The 26803-nt window shown below is 34.4% G+C and overlaps 1 protein-coding gene across 3 annotated transcripts in view; it reads right to left on the reverse strand.

The window, feature by feature from the left end:
- Window positions 1-26803, reverse strand: part of LOC135087123 (gamma-aminobutyric acid receptor subunit beta-like) — a 47154-nt gene continuing 20351 nt past the window's right edge. Inside the window, exons 2-10 of one of the 3 annotated variants that reach the window (XM_063981961.1) lie at window positions 10670-10770; window positions 7847-7914; window positions 5298-5524; window positions 5131-5213; window positions 4652-4789; window positions 4095-4379; window positions 3547-3728; window positions 3258-3410; window positions 1-3064 (exon numbers count right to left, since the gene is read on the reverse strand). In XM_063981961.1, coding sequence (XP_063838031.1) covers window positions 2900-3064; window positions 3258-3410; window positions 3547-3728; window positions 4095-4379; window positions 4652-4789; window positions 5131-5213; window positions 5298-5524; window positions 7847-7914; window positions 10670-10770 — 1402 coding nt within the window. In that variant the 3' untranslated portion in view covers window positions 1-2899. Of the gene's footprint in view, window positions 3065-3257; window positions 3447-3531; window positions 3729-4094; window positions 4380-4651; window positions 4790-5130; window positions 5214-5297; window positions 5525-7846; window positions 7915-10669; window positions 10771-26803 lie in introns of all 3 variants that reach the window. The other 2 variants (XM_063981964.1, XM_063981963.1) reach the window with 2 other exon arrangements.

Genomic DNA, 26803 nt, shown 5'->3' on the forward strand with positions numbered 1-26803 from the left:
GCCCGTGCCCCCTTGCGCCGAGCTACGCTACTTCCTTATCAACTAGGTGCAATATAATGCGAATTCACATCTTATACAAGTATTCCATTTTCAAATTTACATTTAATTTTATTTATTCATAGTTCATATATTTGAAGTTGACTAGTAATTTATATTTAGATTAGGTACAATTAATTATTTTGGCTGCTTGTTACTACTAATCGTAAGATAACAATATTATATTTATTTCTCTATAGTACAAACTTAACATGTTTAAAAATAACAAATAAAATATATTTAGATATTTCATCCATCAATACAATTATAAACTTTACCATAAACTGCAAAAAACATAGGATATGCCTACTGCTTATCGGTAGCTTCATCCTGTAACTAACAATTCTGTGAGCTTATAACAAACAAATTACAACAATCGAGGAACTGAAACAATACTCAGTCTTTGAGAAATCGATAGGAGCGAAACTCAATCAAATATTTATAACGAATCTGATTACAATAGAAAAGAATTGATCAGGGGTGGAATTGTGTAAAGCAATCGTAATCATTTGACAGTTCATAACGTACGATTATTCTGTCAAACGCTTTGTTTAACTGACTTTATCGTACGTTATGAACTGTCAAATGATTACGATTGCTTTACACAATTCCACCTCGGAAGGTACAAGTAAACTAGTATATTTAGCTAGTCTTAACAAATGTACAATAAAATTCTCATCTATATATAAAATAGGAGGCAAATTAACGATACCTTAATTTTTATATAGCTTATTCAATAATATTCCGTAGAACTGTCTAATTTAGCATTCCCCTAGATATACTATAAACATTGAGCAAACACTGAAACAAAAAAATGTTCCCAAGTAAAGGTGGCTTGTAGTTGAAACGATATTAAACTACCACAGCCAAAATAAGTAGTCTTTTAAAATATCATCAACGTACAAACAATAATATTCCAAAAAACGAGCTTTGCCAGAAAATATGTAAATCAATTGTAAATAATGATATGTGACATGAATTTTACAATCTAAATTGATTTGTAAATTTTATTATTATTGTTAAATAAAGGACATTTTAGATCTGTAAAATGCAGTAACTCGTTTCTAGAATTTTGACTAACAATAAAAACATAAAGCGTGATATGGAATGCTTATTACTTACTTAATTGACAACGATCATGTTGGTTACGACGTGGTTGTAACAAATATTATTTAATAAATTAAACGGGACGGTATTTACGGATTATTAACAATATTATAATTATTAATACCAATAAAATACCAAAATAGCGTTCCAAATACAAGACACTGAGAACCCAGATGAGATAGAAATGTAGTAAATTGAGTCATTTATGAAACTTTAGAATCCTTGAAATCTATTTCCATAAACTCAAAATGAAGTCGGGTAATAAAACAGTCCCAGTACTAAACACTACAACACCTCAAACTTCGCTTGCTAATTCCTCCTCCTCCCATAATCTAACGATATCATACTTATAATAAATAATTTTAATTGTATTACTGACATTCTATGTATTTATTGATTTAGATGATTATATTATTATATCGTTTTGCTAAAGTGTGTGAATTTAATTCAAACTTCTATAAATTTATAACTTCTTTTAAAGAGCTTAACAAAAACTAACGGGCAAATTCATATCAATGAATATTGTAGACATAAATTTGTTAAATGGTAAGTTTAAACTACGTAGAAAAGGTGTTCTGTGCACTAGATTTAATATTGAAGTGTATTACCGGTGTATACTTTTAAATGGAACAGAATAACATTTTTTTAAAAAACTAGAGCAATTGTGTATGGTTATCCTAATCGTATAAATGTATATGTATAAATATTTACAGTTATCTTACTTTTATACCCCTGACATTATACTCTCGAGTCCTCTTCATATTTCGTCCCTGAATCAGATCTTTACATTCTTTTCAAAAATTCAAAAACCTCATTAGTAAGACGGGAGGAACTGTAAGAAAATTCAGACTGTGATTTTGTCACCACTGAAGAAGAGGCACTAATCTTTAGGGACTACTAAGTCTAGAGAATAAACCGAACTTGATGACAGCAACAATACAATATTCTTTTTATATTAATTGAGATGTTATTGACCAGTTCCGTGGTTTTACAAGCTTAAAACCCATAAAACCACCCATCATACTCGTACATAATCATCAAACTCTTCGAGGAATGTAACAATTCAACAAGAAATAATCAATACACCTCCCTAAAGGACATTACACATTATTATGATTTTAATATACAATGTAAAATGGCGATCTTTTGATTCCCCAGCTTATTGTGTCAAGTCAGGTAAGTACACTAGCTACAGTAAATTTTTTCTTCTAAACATGAAAATGTACACAGGTACATTACGAATAATGTAATAATAAGTCTTTAGTATGAGTAATAAAACGTACATAATAAAATATAAGGTACGAGTCAGTTACAAGCATTATGATAATATGAAAAGCTACCCTAAAAGAAACATCGTGCACAAAGAAAGTTATTAAAGTACTGTAATGATTGATGATGGAATACAAAACACATGAAACAGTTACCCCTTTGGTCTTATTTAAGTCTTTATCGATGACAGAAGTATGAACTGACTCACATTTGAATATTATAAATTGCAGATTATTATTAAAAAGGAGATCGTTTTCAGTGCCACTTACAATACTACTATTTATAATTATATTATTATGAAATAGGTACTATTACTTAATAATGATTACCTTAGTCCTAAGGGATTACAATTCTTTTTTTAAATTTTTATTTAAAAGCACATTACCAAATTTGGAGGGTTGATGATAAGCACCCTAATTAATTAAGTAAGTGCCGTAGTCGTCGTTTTAAACAGAAGAGAACCGTTACTCAGACACGTTGTTTTCGTTTAGTTTTCCTCGCCAAGTAGCACCAAGTCGTCGGCAACAACATCCGATACATGAAGGTATATGATCCAATACATAAGGTTAAAGCAGACGAAGCAAACGGGGAACACGATGCGTGAGTATTTGTCGATGTCCGATGGAGTAGTGCCGAGCAGTTTGTTGATACCCTGAAAATATTTTTTAGCTTGACTTTGGCAGATAATTACCCCGGGCGCTTATGAATCAATTTGTTAAATTCGCTGAAAGCCATGAACGTCGCTTTGCCAAAACCGAACAATCGCAAGGCCTTCAAGCTGACGGTTTACAGTTCGCATAATTAGCAATTAAAATCACAAAGGTAAATTAAATGTTCGTATTTACCTTTGAAGCCTGAAGCAAGTGTGGGGGCGGTACAGCTTCTTCCTCCGGTTGTGGCGGTGGCGGGGGGGCAGCAGCTCGAGCGCCGTTGATAGTATTCTCAAGAGTTCCACCTTTCGAGTATGCTTTCGGGTCGTGCACTTTGAAACGGACTTCCTGTGTGTGTGGAAAACATAGCGGATGATGTGAACTCTAAAAAATAACCATCATCATCATACATGTATTTATGTTTTACAATAAACTTCATAAAAAATTGCTGAAAATCAAAGGTACTGACACGATTGGATCTTACCGAAGATCGGCTTGGCGGCAGAGGTCGGGTAAGAGTGCTGGTCCTTGGTGGGGGCAGCGGTTCCGGAGCAGGTGGTGGACCATCAATTTGCATTTTTTTCTCAGCAGCCATCTTTTGAACAGCAGTGAATCGTTGTTTCCTCATTTGTATCCGTTTAGCCATATAACCCACAGTTGCGTATTCTGAAAAAACAAAGATCAAAATGAAATTAAATTGCTACAAATTAACAGTTTATTCGCAAGCTTTTGGTAAATAATTGGACATGATAATATTATTATTTCGTCGCAAATTAACATCATCAAAGTCACAGTAATTAAATGTCATGATTTATGATGGCAATCGGCATATTAAAGTATTAATTAGTAACGCTTTGAACTAAATTAATGCAGTTTTCCTCGCGCAAATGTAATATTTGGCGCCAATATTACATAATACAGTCATCGACAATGTGTTACTATATTATTATAATAAACAATCTGACAATATTTACATAAAAACCTGAAACAAACACACTAAACATAATCGATCGTTTGATACTGTTTTGTTACCTAGTAGACTAGCGAAGACCATTACGAAGCAGGTGCCCAAGTAGACATCAATGGACTTCACGTAAGAAATCTTAGGCAAAGCAGCGTTGGTCGAAGACATTAGCGTGGTCATAGTCAACACGGTAGTGACACCCAGCGAGACTCGAGCGGGTGTTGCATTCCGGTTGAGCCAGAACGATACCCAGGATATGATGACGATGAGTCCAGATGGAATATAAATCTGAATCAAGTAGTAGCCCATGGAGCGAACGAATTGAATTTCACACGCCAGCCGAGAGTAATTTCCTGTAACCATAAAATTGACATAAAATACTGACGAGTAATTATCGCCACTTTACTTAAATGCATTTTGATGTAAAAGCCGGATGGCATCCCATTTGGTCAGATGGGTTAAGTTTCGCAATTATGGGGTATAAGCGACCGCATGCAAGTTGCGAATATGGGCTTTTAAAATCTACTTAAATTGTCAATAACGTACTAAATTGTGTGAACTTGAAGGTATTAACGGAAGTATATCTTTAAGGGGAGTGCTATGATTGCGTCAGTGCCTTGTGTACCTGTGGTGAGGGAGATCTCCATTGCTCGCTGTCGGTGGCCCAGCACCTTGAACTGCGGCAGCGACACCTCGCTCGATACGCCGACAGAGTTGGGCCCCTCATTCCACTTGTATCGGATGTCCCGCATGGTGTAGCCGACTGTACCATGCAGAGATATGGAACGATAAAATAACAAGCACCCATCGCACTGGGTTTTTTAGTTTATTCGTAGAAGTAAACCAAATGATTACATTCTACTAACTACTAAAAGTGGTAAATGGAATGGATGGCAGCTTTTGGCAAATACATAGTATGACCAAAATCGTAAGCGTTGTCAAATTGATTTGTAGTATTTTATCTAAGTACAAACATGAAAGCTTTCTTTGGAAAGTAATACTGTTTTTGTTATAAAAATCTATATGCCTAAAAGTCTTTGAGAAACGGGCGCATTGAAAATCGTTGTCGACGAACCAAGTGAATATTATAAACGGTAAACTCACAGCTTTCGATCTCAATGTTGCACAGTTGACGGTCCATTGGGAAATATTGCAAGTCCATTGGGCATGATGCGGTGATAGTCAGTCTGCAACAACAAATCGTTTTTGGCAAAGGAGCGCGTCATCAAATATCAAATATTATGGTCTGTATTTGAATCAGAATTTTTTACCTTATACTTCGTGTAATGGATCCTGAATGATGAATACGAATGAATTCGTTGCTCGTAGTAGCGATGTGGAAATAGGACTGCTTTTCGTTAACAAAGAAGGTGTCTGGTACCCAAATATTCCTAATAAATTCGGAGCCGACAGAAAGGGTTTCCACGCCAATCCTCTTCTTATAGGCCAGCCTGGGATCAGTCCAGAACTGCCTGAAGTAGAAGTCCAGGGTGAAATCCTGAAAAGTCGTAGTTGTTGTAGAAACACATCAGGGATAAAGAGTACTTACACTGGTAAACAATGGATGCCATCCGGTGATAGGCTGCAGTTGCACGGCTTCTGACTTTGCATTCAATGCAAATCCATGACATAATGGATGCAACTTGAAATCGCATCTGAGCCGAGGGCAGGTAACATCCGTTATTTATTAAATATTTTACTTGATGAAACGATAAAAGCTGCTGTGACTGTACAATTCCGTATAAGATACGTAATATTTTTACATGAGTAGAAAAATATTATAAGATACGAATAAATATTTGAAAGTACCTACTTCTTCAAATATAATTGGTACTCACAGTAAGAACAGCTTTTATAAATAGATAAAGGAGCTTGTTAAAATCAATAGCCCATATAATATTGTCTTATAATGAATATGAGAAACATTTGTAGAGCACTTTAAAAAGTCAATAGCTAAATAATTGGACGCGTAGGTACACACGCATACTTAAGAAGAGAAATGGGCTAGAGATGTTGGAATAAACAGTTAATTTCGTTTAAGAGTGCTACGAACACACCATTCTGGTATCGATTGAAAAGCTTCTAATTAAATTGTCACTCATATACTAAAATAACCGTTCATTCGCGAAGTGGAATTAATATTTATTTTTATTGTGGGAGGGGTATAGTCTAATTTAAGGAAGTTTGTAGATTATTTCTAAAGCACAGGTAATGTATCCTTTTTAAGTAAACTTTATTAGAGTTGTATTTTCAAACAAGAAAAAGTTTCGAACGTCCTTCTCTGAGATATAAATGGTGCCATATACGTACTATGACTTTTAACAAAACTGCTTTAAATATTTTTTTACATCAGTTTTTTTTATTGTGATAGGTATACCACATTAAAGTTAAACCTCATACTTAATAATTATGATCCCTGGTGCTAACCAGAGGGAGTTGCAAATCTGAATGGGATAAATCTTTAGTTAGTACATAATTTAGTTATATTTTGTCGAAGTTTTATTTTAATTTGATAACCCTTATTTAAGTATTTGTAGGATGTGTAAGATTTAAAATTATTTTAACAACCTTTCGTTGCAAACATGATCTCAAAGGTCTAAAATTAAATTATAGACAAACATTCGAATCTTTTATTGTTTTCAAAGGGTTCGATACGAATACGTGTGCTTATTTCTTATAATATCCTATTACTAATTCTATTTTTTATAGTAGTCCGGTAATGGTCACGTCCTGAAGTGACTTTACGAGTCCCTTGATTTGGTTTCCACTAGGGGTCATACACCCTGATCTGAGTTTGAATTATGTTCTTTGGAACCGTTCTCAAGGGTATTGGCGTACCATTTGACACACACCAAATAACGTTCCGAAATTGCCCAATAGTTACCACTTTTTCATAGAGTACAAACGAATGTTAGTCAATTGTCACACCATCAGAGGTCAACAACGACTTTAAATTCTGAATATACAAAACCGTCGACAGACTGGAAAGCACAAGTATGATTGGTTCCTATAAAAAAAAGAAGAAAAATAAAACAGATAAACTAAAGCAAATATAAGAACGTTCCTCGTCCAACCGGAAGTCACTGAACAACGGAACAAACATTAAAATACATTCATAGCAAGACTACGTAAAGTAAGAAATGTTTAAGGCGAGTGGCGAGTCTGAAGAGCTGAACGCCATTTCGAGAGACAGTAAGAAACCCACAGTCACGACAAATACCTACTCAAGAACATAAAAAGCATAAAATAAAAACAACAATGGAGCAAATTTACGACAATATCTTGCTTGGAGGGATGATGCTTAATGGCAAAGTACATTTTAGTATGTCGTTAATAAGATAGAGACACACCCGGATGAGCACACCACTGAAACCAATTGATAAATAGTAAACTAGTGTTTTTATGTAATTTAGACAGTAGTGCGTCTTCCGAGAGGTCGGCTCCATAACGCCGGCATGCTCGCAGCCTCGTGTCTGGGGCTGCTCGGTCGCGGCGGCGCAGCGAGCCGGGGCGACCGAGACAAGCGTGAGGTGACAGTGGCGAGTACCATGAGCACTTCGGAGACGGAGCTGATAGAGAGCACATACATGGTGACGCCCACCTCCACTGGCGGACCTGCAATCAAGCCCAATCGTGAGTAGCGCGAGCCCCGCGCCGTGAAAACCAAACCAGAGGACGACGTGACGCCCGGAGTCCACGACCGAACCTAGTCCTTGTTTCGTCTAAACGAAACACGGCTTTGCTCGGCCAAGGATCGCTAATCTCGCCTATCTCGTACTAGTATGACGATCTACATAAAGTAGTTGCACATTCATAATACCATTTTCACTTCAGATAAGGAGCTGATGGAGAGCACGTACATGGTGACTCCCACATCCACGGGCGGTCCTGAAATGTTACATCGGTTACATTACCTGAAACTACCCTTGACTAAAAATAAATGTGCCTTTGGTCTATTTATTTATTAATTGACAAAGATCTATTCACGAACATGGTTCATAATTAAAATATTTTATTACTTTTCTCTTCTCCGAAATGTCGAATTAAAAAAATCTGAGAAATGAACGTTGTCCCTATTTTGTTAGATTGATATAAAAGAAAGTTATCTATGAGACGCGATCACTTCGGAAAGTTTATCTTCATGAATAATGACACAGAAAAATCTATTCTAGTCTTCGTGCGACGCTTCTGAGATTAGCTTTTTATTTTTACTCCAGTTGCCCTCTGCAACGCGACTACGTGGCAACTGCGGGTCGTTAACTTTCTAAGACACGCCACTTGGGGGCAGATTCTAATTCCGAACTCCAAAAAGTACAACCGTGTGTTCAACGTGTATGTTCATCTATCTCTATCGTTATCGCTTGTATGTACACAGTTGAATGTACTTTTATTGAAATATTATACATTTCGGATTGCAATTCACGAGCGATTTTGTAGCAGAACCACAGTGTGCATGTAGCAGAACCATGTTAAAAAAATAACCCTCCTTCTGGCGCAGTCGGGTAATAAAATGAAATTTCAAAACTCAAATCAGAGAACATTTAATTACATTTTGGATTTTCATTACTCGTATGATATGTATTATCATCATTTTAATCATCATCATTTCAGTCTACAGTCCGTTGTTGAAATGGAAAGTGATTAATCTAAACTACAACTTGGAATACAATGATTTTATAGTGACCTGCTGAAATGGAATATTTAAAAACACAACAAGAGCTAGTTATTTTTAAGCCACTTCAATCTAAGAGTTTGTCAAGTTGTACAGGTACTCTTGAGTCTCGAAAGTTAATAGTCTTTCAGATAATTTTATTTATTGTATGTTGTACTATGTATGTAACTACTTATTGACAATTAAAAATACTGCTGCCTGGAATTAATGGACGTTTTTATTAGTTGAACAGTTTATTGTTGGCGAATACAGAAGATCAATTCGTCAATTTTATTTCGTACGTGTTATTGTTTACAACCAATTATATATCACTAACTCACTAAATTAAATTATTTTGTGTTGTTAATTTAATTTTGGTCGCATGGTTATTATTAATAGTATTATGTAATGGTTAAAACATTCGGGTGAATAATTGATGTACAGTCACGGAATGAAAAGGTTCGTCAGTTTTCAAATTGATTCCTTCAACGAATCGCGAGCACATATTACCTTTTGAAACTATGTTACGGAATAATCTCGAGTTAGAGAAAATAATCTTTAACTGTTCGTCAGTAAAGTTCAAAATTATTCAGATCAAAGTTGTTTGACGATTTATCTTGTCAAGAAGATTATTATGATTGATAAACTAAAACCTTCTTGTTGGTTCAACCTGCCATTATTATTTCTATTAAATATAAAAAAAAACTATTGTCAATTGAGAATGTTACTAGGTATGCAAAATCACTTGAAACCTATGTTACAGTTAAGCTTTTACATTTACAAATACATTAGTTTTTATTTCATTCAAAAATACCCAGTAGTTATGATTTTATAGGCATTCAAAGTTCGCTTAAATATTGAGTCCCGCCGACGGTCACGTGACCCCGTGTGACGTACATTCACAGCGTCCGCTCACTAGAAAACGGATATAAACATACTTAAATATTTTTTTTTGTAAATACAAACTTATTATACATATTAACACCCAGACCCATCACAGAAATTAAAATTGAACCAAACCCAAACTTGATGCGATTGTGTCGTTTTATTGCGAATTACCTTCCAGCTCCATCATTAGACCCCGATTACTATATAGAATTAAAATACTCATCAATACAAAACGAACGAGCCCAAACTCGATGCATTTAAGTCGTTTTATTATAGAGTTCCTATGGCCACCTTCCAGCTCCATCATCAGATCAGCTCCATGTCATCATAATATTGCATGGTCATCCAAATCACATGTGTTTGCGAAATTTCAGCTTAATCGGTTGCCTGGAAGTGGGTCTTTATTCAGTTTGCAAGATTCCACCCATACAAATATGAGCCAGTCGTTGTAATATGACGTCACGCGCATAAAATGGCGGGCCGGCCGCCGCCCGCACTTTTAAAATTCAATATCTTGGAAACTAATTAACGTATCGAAATAATTCTTTCACGTGTATTTTTGATTTTTAACAGAGAATACAGAAAGCTAAAAAACAAAATTAGTGAACATTCTTCATTGGTCAATGTCATCATTGCATTGCACGGATGGGATAGAAAAATAAACAAGCAAAACCTTATTTGTTAGCAAACGTCATATTTATTTAAATGTTAGCAGCACTGTTTCTTGCACTGTTATGTTGGCAGCTTTGACTCTTACAGTACCTAATAGTGCAAGCGAAAATCGACACTAAGGTGACGAACCTTTTCATTCTGCGACTGTACAACAAAAGTTTGTGTACTTGTCTACTTACTGTACATTTGGAAGATTTTGTTCAGACTCTGATCATTGTAACTGTAATCATTTTAGCGAACTACGTACTGAATTTTATTTTTTTACTTATGAGATAATTTTTTGAAATTATAATGATTTTTAATTATGAGAAGTACAAAATGTATATACAATTTAAAAATTTACTTGCAAATAGCACTTCTTCATAAGCGCAAAAGCTAAGCATATTATACAAAAAAAAATAGAATTAATTAAAAAATAATAAGGGCACTGACCTCCATAATTTGGCCTCACTCTCTTGTCGTAGCTTACACTGAGTGAATCCAAAATGGCTGAGATATTGACGTCACCAAACATCCCTCCTCCACCCGCTCCCCTGGAAACAAAACACAGGGTGAATACGCCATAACTTGCGGATTTTGGTCGAATTTAGAAAATTTTGCTTGAGCGGAACTTGATAAAGGTTCGGTAAACGGGAGAAAAAAATACAGGCTGTCTACGAGTAAGTATTTCAAAGAATTGTGGATAATTTATATTTGTCGGTCCAATGGCGCAGTGACGCGGTGAATTTCCATGTGCGCAAGGGATCCCGGAATCGATTCTCGCCAGTTTAATATAATATGAGGGCCCTTTAACAAAAGTTATTTTGCCGGTAGCTCGTAACATGAGGGAGGATGTAGTTTTAAATTAGGTGTACACGACAATTGGGATGCTATGCTGCCTAGGGTGTTTACTCTATCACGTATATTGCCGCCTTTTAAGTACCTAATGTTAAAGTTCTAATAAAGCTAGTGATTTTTAGATTTATTGTACCGACAAATAACCTTTGAAAACCTATTAAAAATAGAGCTAGTAGCATTACTTTTTATTAATATATTTGTATAAAATCAACAATAGAATGCTTTCATTGATAAACAAATTGCAGTCGTTTTAATGGTAGATATTTACAATGTATAAAACACGATACAAGATTATCACATTACAAATACAAGGGAATATTTAAAATTAAAACGAAACGTTTTGCTATATTTATCGTGTCACACGCGAAACAAGTTAATTTTAACCTTTTGAGTATCTCGATTTGCGAAAACTGGGACGATTAATAATATGAAGCACAATAATATAATTTTTAACTTCAGTTTTTATAATAAAATTCAGATGAACGAAATTAAACCGATAAATTAAGACTTAATTCCATTATCATAAGATAGACCGTGGCTTTTGCAAATTTTTTACAAAATATAGCTACATTTTTGTACCTTCAGATTATTTTTAGGGTTCCCTATGTCAAAGGGAAATAAATTAGCCAAGTGCGTGTCGTGCCACGCGCAGTGTAGGGTTCCGTAGTTGTCCGTCGTTAACACAATATATTTTAGAAACAAGCAATTAGGTTCATCTAAAGTCACTTTTAATATTTTATTCTAAGGATTATTTACTAGTTAAGAAATTTTATATTACATGAGTTAAATGACTATTACTCTTAAACTAACTGATGTATCTTAAACGTTATAGATTTCCTTGAATGTTCATGAAAAGCAGTAGGTATTATTGCGAATGTTTCCAAATTTTTCAAACTAACAGTTTAGTTTTGTCGACGTGATTAATATACATACCTCCACAAAATTACAGCTCTCTAGTGCCAATAGTTTCCAAGCAAAACCTCGGACAGACAGAAACTATAAGAGTTCTTTGTCATGACTACGGAACCCTAAAAAACGGAACCCTTAAAGGATCACTTTATCACTTTGTTGTCTGTCCGTCCTTTCGACCTTTTTCTCAGGAACGCGTGGAAATATCAAGTTAAAATTTATACTAAATGTTTAACAAAATAAATGGTTATTATTTGTGTTACTTTCGTGGTGATACCAATATTTTGTGAGTAAATGCCTTGTTAGTTAAATGAAACAACTTGTTAACTTGTCAGATAAAGCGGTGACCATTTACAAGCTTTAAATTTAGCATCTAGAAGTTGGAAACAACTGACAAGCAGTGCGGCAGTTGTTTCTGGTTGGTATCAATAACACAGCCTGGTAATAATGGGCGAGTCGTAAATAGTTATTGTGGCATAAGTCAAACTACATGGTGACTCCAAGTTGCATGCGCATCTTTGGTTAATAGTATAAAGCTTAGAGCTTAACATGTCATGATACTGGTCACAGGACAACAAGTATTGTGGTGCATTATTTATGTTCGAGGAGTTTCACACGTTTTAAGTTTAATATCGTGAAATTTTGTCCAGCAGCATAACTTGAGCTTTAACAGTACAACAATCTATTTATTTCACCTACATAAGATTTTGTACTACTTTCTACATAAACAGGGTGACTTTGTAATCAGTATCCTTTTTTTTAATAAGATCTATAGTACTAATTTAACAATACAACTTTATCTTAATCATTTTTAAACGTTGTAGTTTTCGCTTAAAAAAATGTTGAAAGTCTAATTCGCAGGTGCCAGATCTTAAGTTTTAAAGGCATAGGCATAAATTTTCGCGCTCCTTATGTCTATTAAGCTTTGCAATTAACTGTATGGACGTATTTTTCTATGAACGAAGCACAATATTATCCACGTTAGCCAATTTTGAAACATTGGTTTTCTTTACGTAAATCGATTAAGTTACTGATTCTGGGTCACTCCTAAAATTTGGACACTGATTGCAAAGCCACCCAGTCCTTGATGATTTGGATGAATATTTCGCTTTGTGTGCACGTAACGAGCGTTATGGTTTTAGATTAAGCTAACAGTATAAACAAAGAGAACTCTAAATCCTGTTTCTAGGAATACTAGTTCAGCAAGGTTTTAGTCAAAGGCTGTATGTACCTATTGTTTCGATTCAACTGATTCAGGTTGACATTTTAATTATAATATTTGTCATAATGGTAACGAGTGTTTCGGCATATTTATGATGTTTGAAATATTAAAGTCCGCAGTCGTTATTTAAAGTAAAACTGCAATTAACTTACGATAAATCGTCGCTTGCAAGACAAACAGAGGTAACTAACATCAATCAAAAAGTTCACAGCAACGTTTTTCCGGTTTTATTATAAACTTTTTAATTAAAAATTCTACCGGGAAATCAAAATCAAAATTATCTTTATTTGTGTAGAGTGTAGACTAATTAAATTAGTAGGGGGAGTCCGGGAGAGTTTAGCAGGTGGGAGACAATAGCCACTGCTCATAGATTTTTTGTGGAACTAAATATTGCGAAGTAGCCAAACTTCTTAGACTCCATAGGCTCGTCCCACCTATGCCGTTGCGATTGGCAGTTTGGTTTAGGAGTGACAAGTGATAACACATTTTCGAGCCCAGAAAGTAACTTTTTTCAATTTTCGATATTTGATTTCAGTTGTTTACTATGAATAGATTCCAGCATGTCATTTATATACATCGTAAATGTAATTATCTAGTACCATTTACGGTACACAGTTTTTACTTAAGTGTTATAGTTTTTTATAAAAATGTAATAATGGACAGCTTGGCCTGGGGTGGGAGATATTACCCTGGCATCGGGAGGAGACTTTACCCAGGGTAATCTGGTACTTTTATTGCAGATAATCATCCAAAATTATTTGAAAGGCTTCTAATATAAAAAGGAACATCTAGAAACAGGAGCAATTTAGATTTGTCCATAAGAAATGCTATAAGTAGGTATGTAACATTGATAAAGGAAAATTATTAGAGGTGTTGCCCCAGTAGAAACCAGTTTATCCAGATCAACCAGTTTTAATAGAAAAAACGTTGCTGATTTTTTTGAAAACCTCAAAGAATTAAACTGTTACACACTTTCATTCAAGAAGATTAAATTTCTTTATAGAATTATTATAATTTTTAGTAATTATTTTGCTTATTTTTAAACCCGGGTAAAGGCTGCCTACTTGGGGGGTCAAGTCTCCCACCCAGGCGGGTGATATTAGCCAAATATCACTTTGGTTAAAATTGTTAATTACTCTTAAACTAATAATGATGTATTAAACTTTCTTAGAAGAAAATATAGCTAAATAATGTAGCTTAAGATACAATTAATAAAAATTAACAATTTGTAAGTATAGAAATATTTATGAGCATTTTAGTGGAAGGCGGGTAAACTCTTCTGGACTCCCCCTACTTACAAATCGTCAATGCTCTTATGGAGCCTATTATATTATGTCTCATTCTTTTTTTGCCCTACCAGTGTAGCTACTATAGTTATGTATGATTTTCTCTTTATTTCTGCATAAATATAATTATTCATTATCATTATTCAATAATGTATTTAAACATTTTGCGGGAGGTGCCTCTGGATGCGGGTATATGACGTATTGACGGTATTTACCAACCTCCAATAGTATTGTGGGATATATCGTTAGCTCTTATGGTGACTACATACCCGTAACGCATTTACTGGTAACAGAAAAATGAACCGGTCTATGATTAATGTTCTAGTGTTCATCTTTTCACGTCTTTTGGTAACACTAAAAAAATATATTTCTTCGAAGATACGTCGTTCCTACACTTGTCTATTTCCGAAACCATGTGTCATTAGAAGCAATAGGAGCATTTCAGATACGACAAAACTATAAAATACGACAGTATTATCATGCAAGCGACGAAATGATCAATAGATACTGCTCTACGAACCAACTAATAAAAATATTCAGTTCACGGCCGTATAGCTGTTTTTGCACCAATCATTTCTGTTGTATAAAACGGCATAGTGAATTAAAAAGTTATGCAATTTCGGTTGTTGTTTACCGTAACACAATTTGAACACTTTACAAAGTGACATCTGCAGGTTGTAAAGTTACAGATTGGTGTTCTTTATCTGTGACCCACTTTGTAAATATAAGCTGAAGTTACTACCGTAAGTTTAAACGAAATAAAAGCACAAATAATCCGATGGAAACTTTATAAGGCCTCTCCGACTGTAAATTTCAATTTCAGGAATTCAATTCATTCTGAATTGAATAGTAAGTCAGTGAGCTGAAGTTATTGAAACGTGTAAAACGTGTTACTGAAAAATTTTTGGTAATTATTTTCACAGTGAAAATTAAGTTGTGCAACTTCTGGTATAATAGGGTTTTTTTAATAATCTGTTTTATAATGATAGTGTAGTATACCTTCACTTGCTATGTTTAAAAAACCCCGTAAAAATATTAGCACCTTTTGTGGTGACCTGACTAGCTATTGACACCTCCTTTGTAATTACAGAACCTGAAAATGCAGTCAAACGGAAATCGGCCCGCTCATTATGTATTCTGTGTTGGTGCAATGGGTGATGTTTATATCATTGAATATTTTTTTGTGGATTAAAGTTGCGAATGCATTATTCCAAAATGAAATTCTGCGTATATCTAAGCTATTCCAGAGAAATGTAGAACTGAAAAATATTTTGTTACCTATTTCGAAAATACTCGACAGTTTAAAACCAAACGTGGTAAATAGGAAAACTGAAACGAAAACTCAATAGAACTTTATGTTTGATATTTTTACGTGCATTTCACAAATCACTCCACCACACCAACGTGTTTCCAGTTAGAGTTCTAATTGGATTTTGTTTTTGTAGCGGCGCAGAGGCGTTATGCAATGCAAGGAATGGTTCTGGTGGATTTATGCATCTACGGTGCCTCGGTGGCTAGCTTATCAAGTAGCAGACGGAATTTATTATACATTTGCTTGTGGCTCGGTCTCGACCACACGAATGGTCAGTCGTTGCAACCGCCGAACTATATAAAAATAAGACTCAGATGGCGATTTTAACCTAATTGTTGTGTAGTGACTTTAATTTGTTCATAATTAAAATCACAATATAATCGCTGAAGTTTATTTCTTAACAAAATATGACTTCGTACACGTGGATCCCGTTTACCCCTTAGGGGTGGAGTTTCGTAAAATCCATTCTTAGCGGATGTCTACACTCTATTAAGGAACCTATCTGCCAAATTTCAAGTTTGTAGGTGTCATGTACTTAGTTTCTGTGATTTCGTATAATGTTTTTTTTTATTCGTAGAAATATTGTATAATATTTAAATATGTTTTTAAACATGTTTTTTTTTTTTTTTTTTTTCACAGCCTATACCAAAATGTATTACCGGTTTCGTGAATAATTAACACACAAACAACTATTACCTTAAAATATTAGTTCAGATTTTGCAGTCCAGTTTCGCTAGTGCTGGTGACTAGTGGCCCAACTAAATATGTGCTACAGTGATAGCTTGTATATTAGAGGTACAAATAGAATTGTAGCCAAATAGGTAACCCACATTGGTCCAACTAACCCTCCGAAAATCCAGACTGTATTCGCCACTGGCGGCCAGTAAAGCTAATCAAACAACTAAACCGATGCCTGCTCTATGCAGTAAATAAACTCATTTCTCGTTCATTGAATTTTTACCTACCATAAAGTCTATCGTTAATGTTATTTAGTTTAAGTAGGTATAAAACTATCAATTATAAACCGCATACTATTCAGTAAAATACCTTGACCCATTCCTGCCGTCCGCGGCAACAAAAAAGTGATTAATGTCTATATTGCGAAGCTTCTGCAAACCCACTTTATTCAACCGATCAGTTTGTGAATTTATTTATAAAGTGCTCGAGTTAGAAAATCTGAACAACTGTTTCACTGCAATATAAACTTTATCCCATTAATAGTAGAGTTGGATTGATGTTCCATCGGCTTCTCAGGTAAGATAAAGTTTAAAATGCGATGCGCTTAAACTTGTCAAAAGGAAACCATATCAAGTTCGAGTGAGATTAAGTTAGCTTGTTAGTGTATCAAAGGCGACGCTAACTTGTACTTGGAAACACGACACTTCAATGCGCTGCGCAGAGAAAATGTAGAGATTCGGCAGCTTTACACAAAGCAAATGCCGATATAAAGAGGCCTTTAGGCGTCATTTTGGACTTTGTTACATTTTCTACTATGTCTTTTAATATCCTACTAATATTATAATCCTACTATTATAATATTATAAATGCGAAAGTTTTGTGTGGATGTCTGGATGTTTGTTACTCTTTCACGCAAAAACTAGGGGAGACCGGGGATAGTTGACTATAGGGGTAGGTAGACTAACCGCCAAAAACTCGCCAACGGTTTGAGTATTGTGTGATCCCAGCGCAGCCGCGCATCACTTTCCGCCCCCCGCACAGTCGTCGGTAGCGCCGCGTCGCCGGCACACGCCGTTTTCGAGTAGTGACCCGTGATTTGTTTTCATATCATGTAAGTAATATTTTCGTGTTGCATATTTTTTGATTTGGTACCTACACATTTTATGTTAACCGTTTGCCTATTATTCAGAGTGTTTTATGAGTCCATATTGATATTATTTCTTGAGTTATTTTTTTATTAGGTGGCAGTGTGTAGGTTATGCCATCGAAACTTAAAATGTCGTTTGGGGTTGGTAGACTAATTTCTTTCGGGGCTGGTTGAATCAACCAACCCCAATAACATTTTGAGTTTAAAATATCTTTAAAATTATCTATTTATTTGATTCTTAATACATACAGTCTTTTTATTGCTACAGCACGATGAGGATCTATAAACGAACGACGATGAAGAAATAAGTCCCTTTCCTAAAGCGGCGCCACGTTTAGATAATAGAAGAAATACTCGGAAACGTAAAAGTACTATACAGGGTGTCACAGAATGGGTGAATCAAACTGCTAGGGGAGGTAGATCTACTAATGTACTATCCCAAAAAAATATGAAAAAAAAATTGAGTTCGGATTTTTTTTTTAATAAAGTGCTCTAAACTCGAAATCTAGTCATTATTTTCAGCGACCATGTACAATTAATATTAGTAATAAAAAAGTACAAATAAACTCCAAACGCAGCAATTATAGCCAGATACTAAGGCAAAGATGATTTATTTTCACTTTAAAAAAAAATTGTGTCCTTATGAGCTTTATTTTTTTTTCATATTTTTAGGTATAGTACATTATTATAGCTACCTCCCCTATCAGTTTGATTCACCCATCTGGGACACCCTGTATACAAAGATTGATATGTGATTTAAGAAGATTGAAGATTTTAGTTTAAAAAGTTTAAATACTAAGAGTTTATAGTTTTTTTAAAGACTTATTAAAGATGTCTGTACCTGATTATAATTGTTTTTGAATAAAGAGTTCAATTAAATTGAAAATAGTGTTTTATTACTTGACTCTTCTCATAATTTCTTGCTTATTGATACGTAGGTCTACTTACCCCGGGCATATAGTCAATCTACCCCGGAACCGGGGTAGATTGACTAAGAGTTGATGTTCTATAAAATGCATTTAAATATGATGATGATATTTAATAATGAACTATGTTTTGTTGTTTTTTATTAGTTTAATAGTTCTTCTATCCATTAATGCGATTTATTTGTCTGTATGGATGAAAACACAAAAAATATTTATGATTTAGTAAAAAATTAGTCAACTATCCTCGGTCTCCCCTACTAAACGGATTTTGTTGAAACTTTTCAGTATTATTGTTTTTAACCAAGATTAACATATAGGCTATAATTTATGACCACATGTGACAAACTAAATTTCAATAAATAAATAAAATGTGGGTAAAAAGCGCCATCTATCATCATTGGTTAAAATCTACAGTGCTGGACAAAAAAAAATGACGTTCGTAAATATTCATGCGGGGGAAGCCGTGAAACGACATCTATCAACATCATTAGTAATTAAACGAGGTCCACGCGTACGAAGTCGCGGGCGGCCGCTAGTTTAAAAAATACAGTAATCCTATTTGTCAAATATTGACATGACATGGACATAATATTATTATGATTTCGCCATGACGTATAGACATTTTGGATGGAGAAAAAATAATACTTACGAAAACTAGCCATAATAAAAATAATAACGGCAGCACTTCGCTTAAAAACTGTTTTTAATATTTAACCTTAAGCCTTGGCTTTTTATCAGGTTTCCCAACTTTATCGAGACTTCGCAGTCTTTTACAGAATGCTTTTACGAAATGTTCTTTACGATTTCATGTTCCGTAAAATACAAAATACATTCAATACACATATTTCAAAGAGAAGTTTGTAGTGTTGTAAGCTTTTTAACCTTTAAAATTGACAAATTATTAAATGAACGAAACCAACTGTAACAAATAAATGAAAACTAGACAGTTAATTTGATCAGATCCCACGAAAGTCATTGAAAAGTTCTGAAGAGAAATATTTTTATTTTTATTTTTACTTTTACTATTTTTCCGCCCGAGCCTTCGCCCGCGTAGAATTTTGTCTGTCACAGAAAAACTTTATCGCGCGCGTCCCTCTTTCAAAAACCAGGATAAAAACTATCGTATGTCCTTTCCCGGGACTCAGACTCTCAGACAGACAGATCTCTAGGTATGCCAAATTTCATCAAAATCGGTTCAGTGGTTTAGGCGTGAAAGCAAGACAGACAGACAGATTTATTTTCGCATTTATAATATTAGTAAGTATAGATGATGAGCCATTATCTCACTAACCGTGTGAAACACTTGATTATGACAAATATTTGCTTCTGGCACATTTGCAAACTCATCTCAAAATATTTTCCAAACCTTGTTTATTGGTATGTTGCAAATTAATGAGGAGTAATCCCGTAGCTATCCACGGGATTATTCCTCATTAAATCCTGTTACCTTTATAACTATCACCTTGTTATTACGACGTTGATTTTAAATGAAATCAGTATAATATTATGTGAATAGACGCTATTTTCGCATGAAATATTAAATAAAACTTTTATACTGGAATCAGAAATGTAATATCATAAAGTGATATCAAATATAAACAGCAAAGCAGCTGGAAAATTCCACGTATTCGCGGTAAATACTTTGGAGATTTTCCATACCTGAAATAGAGAAAAAAATATCACCAGACAGTCGAGTTTTATAGTTTCTAGGAAAAACGAATCTGTAAACCTGACTTTTCAGGTTTAACTTATTCCGACAACCTTACTCTAGGCATGTAAATATAATTGTATAATGTACTCGTATTTTTTTTTCAAATAATTTTGGCCCTAAATTATTATCTCTAGAATTAGATATTTAAGCTTATAGAGATACAGCACATTAAAATTAATCACTATTAACTACTTAATGGCTCAGGTAATATTAAGTACTAAAATTTCGTTTATTGCAAGTGCTTGAGGTGACTAGACGGTTCTCATTTCATTTCACTAAGAGGTTTTAATAGTTTGCACCGACAAAACAGCAAAATTGACATTTAAGCTATCTAGCAACAAACAATGAAATAATATTTCGATTCAATTGATATTCGCTGTCTTCTTTCATTCAAAGTTTATTGCACATTCCGCTTCCAACAAGTTTGCTAATTTATTTATTTTACTTCGTTCAATAAGAAAAGAATTTCCAAAGCAAATTACAGTGGAAAACATGAAATTGAAATAGAAAAGGCATGCACCAGACGATTGCCATAGTAATGGTGAAATGTATACTATTTATTTGCATTTTATATCTCGACCCAATAATGGCGATATCGCGTGATATAATTTGTACTTTCCGACGGTCCCATTTGGTGAACGAACTTATTTGATTTAGGTACCTTGCGTCGCAAGTTACGATAATTTTCTGGGTCTTAATATTTTTCTGTTTGTGGTTCATAATATTTGTATCAGATAAAACTTTTATTTTATTGATTTCGAAACAATGAATAGGCTAGTTCCCAAAAAAAAATTGTATAGCCCGTGAATTTTAATATTAAAAAAATCTTTGACACGTATATTTTTAATTGTTTTAATCAAACCAATAATTACAAAGTTATAGTGCGTTGAAGTTCCGCGCGAGGTCACAAAGTGCTGCACTTTTAAGCACTCATTGACGTCACGGGCCTTTTCTTTAGAACTTTGTCACCCTTTATCTCTTTTTACATTTTCGTTAGTTTGAAAAAGTGAAAAATACCTACGTGTCGAATATTTTTTGATAAGCTAACTGATGGACTAATTAAAAACTCTTGCTTTTTACCCAAGAAACATGCCTATTTGAACAAACTACAAAATTTGAACAACTTTAACGCTTAGCACAATCAACAATTAAATTAAGAATGAAATAATTATGAATACAATCGATGACCTCGAAAATAGCAGATAACAGATCTTGTTTAAATCGGCTTGTTTAGAAAGTTGCCATCGCTAGCTTATTTCAAATAAAAAGCTTTCACCATTTATAAAATAGTTTCTTAGTAATTCATTAATAATTGTATTTGAAAATTGTTACAAATATTACACGCTCCACCAATATTAACTCCGTTGTATCTGACATTCGGTCGAACTGTTTCGAATTTCCAAGGCATAGGTAAAATGTTTATTTGAGCACCGTTTAGCCTTTTGCACTAACCGAACACGTTTGTCTATTCAGATTAAAACGCTCGCCTATTATATTCATGCCAGCATTTTATAAAAGTTTCCTGTTGTTTCCCGAGGCGTTCATGGGGCTTCCTTTGAAATTCTACGCAGTGCATTACAAATAAAAATATGTGTTAGCAATTTATCTCAGTCGTAACAAAGAAACAGATTGAAGATTTTAAAATAACATTTCCTCATAATTTGTAGCCACAACGGCTAACGAGTAAAGCTGTTGTATTGTTTCCGATTCAGGAAAAGTCTAAGCTGCTATAAGCTTTTATTCCTAATAAATTATGAACAGTAATTTACCTTCAATCATCAATGCTAATAAAAGTCAATCATAATAATATATCGTGCATTCGTTTACTAAGCGGCAGTAGCTTTTTATTTCATACCGTAATTTGTTCGTTAAATTAGGCTCTTTTTGGTCCTCTTATCTTTCTAATAATATGTTCTTGTCCTTACAGAAGTCACAAACTTTCCGAAAGATCGTATGTAATTCACGTGGGCGATGCCGCGGGCATGAAACATCTCTTACTAATATTACCAGTTTCACATTGAAAGGTGTTATATTCCCTGTAAACCTAAAGTGAATTCGGCTAAGCCTTTCTTCAGCTGGTATTTCAAAAACTACAGATATAGAAGAACTAAAATCTTAAACATTTTACATGGACGGAAACGAGTAAAACGGCGCAACCACAAAATCACAACAATAACAAAATCCTCTTGTGTCCAGCGCAGGTGGTAACAGCTATAAAAGCATTACTTGAAGCTCCTAGCAATCTGCTTCTAAAGAATATTTTAAAACTTCAACCTTCAAGTATGCTTACAACTAGAATATGAAATTGCATTTGTTTCTCTAAACTTCAGTCCGCGAAATATGAGCAAAGCTTTGAATGCAAATAAAATATGACGTACGATTTTAATTCATCTAAGTATAACTTTTATTAATGCATATATTAAGATAGCAGCCTATTATAATAATAATCGTCTAGATAGATACTTATAATTACTCAACATAACCCGTTTCCAATTCTTTTTTAAATTTATTACATGCATACTTAGTTCCTAGATAAAAGACCACAGATACGTTTCGTATCCCTTATATTTCTATCATCAGACTAAAGATCAATATCTTAAGTAACGCCTCTACAACGCCTACGGTTCTTTCATTACCGTCTTTTAGCTCATATAATCCTTACTAAGTATAAGTTACTCAATAATAACTAGACAAAAGATAAAGTAGGTATGTAGGTAATTTAAAAAAGTAAAAACAGTGCAAATATAATTTTTGAATTCACTTTTAAAAAATGAACTATAACACTAATTGCTCTACAAATAAAAGGCATTATACCTACATAGGTACATACGTAAAACGTGGAAGCTGCTGTTAGCGCAAAAGGTTTAAAAGTGAAGCCAGTACGGTTTTATGAGTGAGATTGTATTTTTTGGGTAATCCGCATGTGTTCTCGGAATTTCGATTAATGGGCCGGCGGTTTTATCGTCAGAGCAGCTTTTAAGCCTACCATCGACTTTTAGTTGGCCAATAGTTGAGCCCGGTTTTAATTTGTATGAAGAATCAGCCGATATCAAATCCTAAAACAAAATCAAATAAGTTCGCAAATTGTGTGTACTGAAAACTACTGCGCACAAGAGCACTATGTCAAGTTCAAGTTCATGCATAAGTAAACTTGATTTTAAAATTTCAAAGACAAAATAAAGCGTTCTCAAGTGCAGCACTTTATTCCTTTGAAGCCTCGCGTAAGGCACATCAAAGATGAACATGACACTGACACAGTGCACTTGAACTTTGTGCGACAGGCTTTCAATATTCTGTTGCAGCGATATCACACGGCGTGTGTTGGTGTCGGCTCTTGTGTTTATTATTCAACGGAAGGAACGTGACGATCGCTGATACTACTTTGATATTGAATGTTGATAGAGCTAAAATGGAGTTTTGAATTCAGTTTGCTGATTTACGATGGATACATGTTTTGCTCTTAGGATATTTAAAAGTAAATAACAAAGTTTTGAGATTATCCGAGAGATTATCAGAGATTGAAGATACTGGAAACATGAGCTTAAAGTTAAAAAAAAATCAAGAGGTCACCATAATACGAGGTTTTTTTAAATCATAACAGGTTTCACTAAACGGTGGCACTGTAATAAGGAGTTTGTCATTATAAATTACAGGGAAGTATACCTATGTATAGCAGGAATTAGACTTCTAGAGAAAAATACGAGGTGTGAATGACACTTTACATAGTCTTAACAGTACAAGGGTCATGTTATAAAAGCTGAAATTAATATTGTTCGATTGTTTAAAAAGATGGTAATCTTTACATTGACTTTAGTTCCCTTTAAAAGCTTATGTCCATCTGAAATCACCGTTTAAATAGCGAATAATTTTTAAAATGTGCAATGGTTTTCTCGTAAATGAACAAACTTTTCATAATACGCTCTCTCTCTGTACAGCATTAGTACAGATTATGATTTTAATTTTCAGATATAGTGCAGAATTGCCAAGCACTAATCTGAGTGGGCAGTGGCATCCTTTTCCAGTTTATCGCCGTATCCGGCAGCGCCGAACTCCACGGAAATTACGGTTTCGTAGTGGGAGTTCCAATTAATGGTTGGATATGGCAAGTAAATAATAAAGTTATAATATTTTTCCAACTATCACACCAATAAGCTAGTCGTAAACTAAGCAGAGTATTATGACGATGATATTATAACAACTAAATACGTGTAAATAGAGACCGGTTGGTGTAATTGGTTTCCTGGAAAGAAGAGATAAATATCGAATTCGGAAAGTGATGGTATTCCATTGGGAGCTAGCTATGTTTACCTGTTATTTAGTTTTTTGCTAACTAAACTGGCCTTATTAACTGTAATTACGGATTTATCCAGTATTACAAATAATCATATTAAATTTTAATAATGTTTTACTTCCATTAAACACACAATTAAAATCGGATTCATTTAATATTTTAAAACCAATCGTTCAAATGTACTGAAATATTAATTAAACGTTAAGCATTTTATTATACCGTTCTATATACATTATTTGCGGTTGTTCCAGTAGTTCGGATCGTGAATTTATCAGTAAAATTAACGAATAAAAGGTAAATGGTGAGATATAAACTTACACTTTATCACAAAGGGTAAAGGGTTGATTTTTAGTGATGTAGGTTACACGCGACCGACACGTTTGAAGCCTAAGTGTAAAAAACCGGTGCAACGACTAACAAAAGTATGTAAACCGTTTTGCTCGACAGTGCTTGTTTTCGAGGATATAATTGGATTTGTGACGGTTAGCTTCAGCTCTTCTCCGTAAAATTAGAAATGCACAATTTCGCATTTGTAATTCCAACCTCGTAACATGTATTTATTTTATGAGCCTTGTTTTAAATACTGAGTATTTAAAATTGTGATTGCAGAAAAAATGAGTTTTAAAGTATGGCCTGCCTAATTCTTAAACCTCGTGAAAAATGTTTGCAAAAATATTCATAAACATATTATTATATCAATCCCTCAGGATCTTTCAAAGTGAAGATTTATAAATAGAGGTCTTATGAACCGTTATAAAATGATATTTTTCGTGAAAATTGGAGAGATGACTCTTAAGCGGCGGGTCAAAGTGTCGGCGCCGAGGCTCTATGGTACTTAGAGGAAGAGCTCGTGTATCGAGAGGCGCGCATTTACTCCCTGATTAGACCTTGCAGGTACCTATGGCTGCCAGACTTCAAATAAAAAGGAGACCAGCACTTGATGTTGGCACAACAATGCTTTATATTAAGCGTTTCAAGAGTCGATTTCAGACAAATTGTTCAGGGGTTTTGGATGACAATGAACGATAATGACGAACAGTTAATGAATTAATTAAGACTAATGAGTAGGTGCTATTGCACCAGAGTAGGAGCTTTAACTGATTAAAGAATAAAATAATTATGCATCCTTTCAAAGCTGCATTTTATTTGTAATTTGATTAAAAATTACCTACTTATTTTGTCGTTGAATTTCAAATCTTTAAGAGATACTTACTGAATGAGTACTTACTGAATACCTGTACAAAAATGGAGATGAAAAGTGTTTTTACAATACTTTCTCGTTACGTAAAACATGATCACAAAGAAATATTCCACACGCTTTACTATATTAAAGTTGATAGAGAAAGCTTTAGTGATATGCAATCCAAGTCAGAAACAACAAAAATTTACATATTCACCAGCGGGAAACTCCACTCAAGTTTATTGTTGCGAGTATGTTGCAGTTCAAGGTCGGAGGTTTATTAGTAAAGCGAACTAAGCGCAGCCGGAAGGCTTCAAACATTATATCGCTGGAAAGATTGTTCCGAAATCAAGGTCTAGGCTCTAGCTGCATGTTATATTTTTAACATGTATGTGTAAAATTAATTCCCGTTCAGGAAAAATAACAATTGGAAACCATGATTATGTACCATAGATAAGTATGCGTCTTGGGACTGCTTAAAGGTACTTTTGAAGCAATTGTACCTATACAGAGTATACTCGCTCGTATTATTATGTGTGTTACTTGAACTTGGCTTGACACGCTACCGTGTGTCTAAATATCATTTTGTATTCAGAATAGTTTCTAGAAGAAGACTAATTAACCTTTAACTACCGACCTATACGTCTCTCAGACGTAATAAATTTTCATTTTGAAATATTTCTAAAATCTTGCCACCTTTGGCGTCGCCTCTCCCGCTACCTTCCTCCCTCCGTGTCGCAAGCCACCAGTCGACTTCGCGTCCGTGGCAAGTTCATATGTCTCTGTATCGAAGCGATCGACGTCTCACAGACGTAAGTACGGTGTTTATGTAACGAAATTTCGTACGCATAAACAAGGGCGAGATCAATCGTAGCCGATTTTTATCCTCGCTAGTACGTGAATTAGTCATCCCAGAAATAAACTACGCGTTTACAATGATATAATCCTATCGAGCGAGTTTTAGGACACGCCGATATGCCCGAGCCTCTACCACCAAAAAATTATCTAAATCCAGATCCAGGTGTTAGAAAGACTTGTGCAATCTGTCCCGTACGGTTGAAAAGACG

This window comes from Ostrinia nubilalis, chromosome Z, assembly GCF_963855985.1.
Source record: "Ostrinia nubilalis chromosome Z, ilOstNubi1.1, whole genome shotgun sequence".
Classification (NCBI taxonomy): Eukaryota; Metazoa; Arthropoda; class Insecta; order Lepidoptera; family Crambidae; genus Ostrinia; species Ostrinia nubilalis.